Source organism: Entamoeba invadens (assembly GCF_000330505.1).
Source record: "Entamoeba invadens IP1 unplaced genomic scaffold scaff_1105074726231, whole genome shotgun sequence".
NCBI lineage: Eukaryota > Evosea > Mastigamoebida > Endamoebidae > Entamoeba > Entamoeba invadens.
In genome coordinates, this window is record NW_004440376.1 from 70,843 (window position 1) to 75,039 (window position 4,197).

The 4,197-nt window shown below is 26.2% G+C and overlaps 1 protein-coding gene across 1 annotated transcript; it reads left to right on the plus strand.

Moving 5' to 3' along the window:
* Nucleotides 1-2,975: 2,975 nt before the first annotated feature.
* Nucleotides 2,976-3,668, plus strand: EIN_303950 (hypothetical protein; the record flags this gene model as incomplete). The annotated part of the gene is made up of 1 exon (XM_004256654.1): nucleotides 2,976-3,668. One exon carries the CDS (start codon nucleotides 2,976-2,978, stop codon nucleotides 3,666-3,668), a length of 693 nt encoding a protein of 230 aa, XP_004256702.1.
* Between the last annotated feature and the right edge of the window lie 529 nt (nucleotides 3,669-4,197).

The following is a 4,197-nucleotide window of genomic DNA, read 5'->3' on the forward strand; positions in this document are numbered from 1 at the left end:
GTTTTTCCAACGCGACAGCTTTTTCGCATGACTGTATAATTACTTACAATAAATAAATTAAAATAAGATTTGATGTTATCATGTTTAATCAACAATTATATTTTATGTATATTATTACATAATAATATTATAATAATTGCATTTATGATTATTTTATATTTATAAAATAAAATATCACTATTTTAAATAGTAATACTGGTATCTTTTGAATAAGATTTAATATTGTTTATATTTGTATTGATATTGTATATTTGTACAAATCAAAATTTCAAATAATTAAAGTAACATATTATAATCGAAATTTAAATACAAAACAAAACTAACAACCAAATTGATAATGTTTTTAGTGAAATACTATATTTAAAACAAGTTTTAATTTAAAATTTAGTTGTGGAAATCATTATAACATGTCATTTATAGAATTGTTATATTTGTATAATAATGTCTCGACTATGTATTGTTTTTTATTAGCATTTGTTTTTTGTACACAAGTATTACATTGAACTTAAATAAGTTTAAAATGATAATTATGGTTGTAATATATACCAATTATTAAAAATTTCGCAAACATTTAAAAAAACAGCAAAATAAAATTTTATTAATTTTACTATAAAAAACAACCTATTTATATATATTTTATTTTTGCATTCCATGGAAACTGGTTTGTCCAGTGGACATAAAATAATACACAAATCCAGTAAGCGAATCTCATCCAGTCAGACGTTTTAAGTGTGTGTTGTTACATAATAAATTAGTTATATATTGTAAATATATTGTGGGTATGTTTGATAATTATTTGAAGTTTTTTACATGAAAAACAAAGCAAAAGTCAATTATTGTTGATTTTTGATATTAAAATACAATCAAATTACGTTGTGTAAGTTTTAAGTTACGATTTATAAATAACAACATATTATCAAACAAAATAAATAATGTTAATTAAATTATTTGGTCTTGTTGATAAAGTTAATATAAAAATAAATTGTTGTTTTTCGAACTGTTTTCAACACCTTTTCTGTTGTTGTAGTCTGTTTTGTTAACCAATATATTAGTATTAGTATTTCTTCTTACAAAACTGGCTGAAAGGGGCATGTCACAATTAAAGACATCATTCCCATCAACTTCTTCAATTAACGTTTTCACGTCATCTTCTTCGAAATACTCCACATACAACACTTTGGCATTAAACTTTGTGTTGATTTCCGAGAGGTTGAAATTTTTGATGTTTTTCAAATGATTTGAAGTACTCGAAAAATTTCGAATTTGCAATTTAGTTGTGGTGGATGTTTTTTATTATCACACCCAAATATTTCTCTGTCTCCTCTTTGTAATGTTTAACACCAAATTTCTTGGTGCCAATTTATTCTTTGATATCAGAATAGTTCCTGAAGACATTCTCGACATCTTCAAATGTGCTAAATTTGATGATGGAATAGACACCACATTTATAAAAAGTCAAATGAAATGACTTGATTTGAACATACTCACACAGACTTGAACGGACATATCTGTAGACTCGGGTTTTAGGCCAAAAAAGGTTTAGGTATATTTCTCTCAAAGCAAGTTCATTTTTTGAAAGCTTCCAATAAATTTGGATTGGCTCATTTTTAATTCTGTATGATGTTCTAGTTTGATGAATTCTGAGTGGAGTAAAGTGGTCATGAAATACGATCGATACGGTTGATCCTTTAAGTTCGATACTTTTAATTGAATATGCATCTTTTTGAAAGGTGTTTCTAATATCGTTGTAACACACGCCGCTTGGAAGAGTGAAAAGAATAAGTGTACGGTTATTATGAAATGTATAAATAGTAGTCATTGTCAAATGAACTGAGAGTGGTGTTTTTATATTGTTTAAACACAATTTATGTAATAAATTGTAAAATATAAATACTATAACACATGGTTATTATTGTTTTGAAATAATTCAATGTATTGTCTCATCAAATTTAAAGTCTCATCAAAACTTGTAAATACTTTTATTATTATTTATATTAAAAATTATCATAATAAATGATAATTGTTTTTTATCAGTCTTATTTATTTAATCATAATAAAAATAAAAATAAATTATCAGTGAAATAAAACTCAAATAATGGGTTTATGTTTGAAAACATTTTAATGACTTAAAAAACGTTTTTTATATTTATTAAATTTATAAAAAATAACTTAAAATTGTTATTATCATGTTGTTTTATTATCATAATATATTATTTAAACTTAGTATAAAAAACAACTTTTATCATTTGAAACATTAAATTTTGTTAAAAATGACCAAAAAGATATATGAAATGTTTTTAATTATATATTTGTAATCTTAATATCTACTATTTCATAGTTCCATTATCATAGTGATGATTTGTTTTTTTATAAATACAATATATAATAACAATATATATATGATATACACAATTATTTGTTTGTAGAGACAAATTCAATTCAGTTTGTATTTAATTTTAACAATGTTGTGATGTTTAGTATCAATCAAATCTGACTTGATAATGTTTGTATTTTAATTACAAACAATATTATTATTAAAATAAAATAAAACTAATCATTAAATTTGATTATTTAATCAAATTTTAGTTTTGATTATCATTTTTTTCAACATCTATATGTTATTTTGACTAATTTCGTCACAAGACATTATCAGTGGTTCTCTTTCAAATGGTTTAATATGATAATTCATTATAAAACGATAAAAATCTTATAACAACCAAATAACAATGAGTAAAACATATGACTTGATATCCCAGTTAAGTCAACAAGTGCAAGAATGTATGGCATTCTATTCGAACGAACTTTCTAAAAGAGACCAACGCATTACCACACTTGAGAAAGATGTCGCCGAATTAAAAATGATTGTATTAAATACACCATCTACACTTGTAAAACAAAGTGAATATACTTCTGATCACAAAGAAACAACATTCAGCAAAGACGCAGATGACAACGCTATTGAATCATTGAGCAACATGTTCCACACCAACACCTGTGATATTGAGAACCACACAACATTCACGTATACCAGGCTTCTCAAAAAGCTTCAGAAAACATTTAAAAAACTTCAATTTTACGTCGAGCCAGAAATGTCGTTTGTACAACAGAAAAGCACATTCACAAAGAAGACAAATGGCAAAGAGGCAATTCACACAACTGGATTTTGGCGCAGCAAAGAACACGTTTTTGTGAGGCACACCAAAACATCGGTCGTTTTTGAAAGAACTCCAATTTATTACTTTGAAGTCACTTTACAAGAAATTGTAGCAAAAGATATTGGACGTTCTATGGTAGTCTCAATGGGCGTTTCAGAAACTAATTTGAACCTTCCAATATGTAGAAATCATGTTGGGTGGAAAGAAGGCGCTGTTGGAATGCACTCGGATGATGGAAAGATGTATAATATGAAAGGAACAGGAGAAAATATAACTGAAAGATTTAAGAATGGAGGTGTCATGGGATGTGGGTATTTGGCTGATAAGAAATTGATATTTTTCACAAAGAATGGGCACTTCTTGCTGGCTGTTTCATATTATAGAAGAAGGTTTAGACCATCAATTGTATGTGATGGAATGGGTGAGATAGATGTCAATTGGGGTCTCGAGAAGTTTGAATTTGATTTTGATGATATACCTGAACAAAGTATTGAATCAAACATTCAAAAATAAGTCATCGTTTAAGTATTAATTATTTAATTAACAATTCGTCTAATATTCTTTCCTCAAATACATCTCAAGAAGTTTTATTGTTTAAATATTATATTATACTTTTGTAAATAATTTATATTTCCATTAACAGTTGCATCAATCAATACTTTCAAAGAACTATTGAATTTAACATTTAACGCCATATACTTCATTTTATAAGTTGAGTAACAAATGGGTTGTGTTAATGTACCGCATTTTTAAAAGGAATAAAACAAATAATAAACTTTTCAATTTGTTCTGTTAAATACTTTGTGTTGTTGAGTGTTAAATTTAACCTTAAAAAACAGATAGACCATTTTGGACTTTGGCATTTAACCCAATTGTAGCTTTTGAAAACTCTCCAAAATGAACAAACGTATCATAATTGAAGTCGTCCACATTTCTTTGAGGATCGTTTTCGTATAAGATAACACTGTAACATATGATCTCTCAATTTTTATCTAAGTTTGGAATGGTATGTGCGTAACAATTACTATTTTGCTCACAGGCA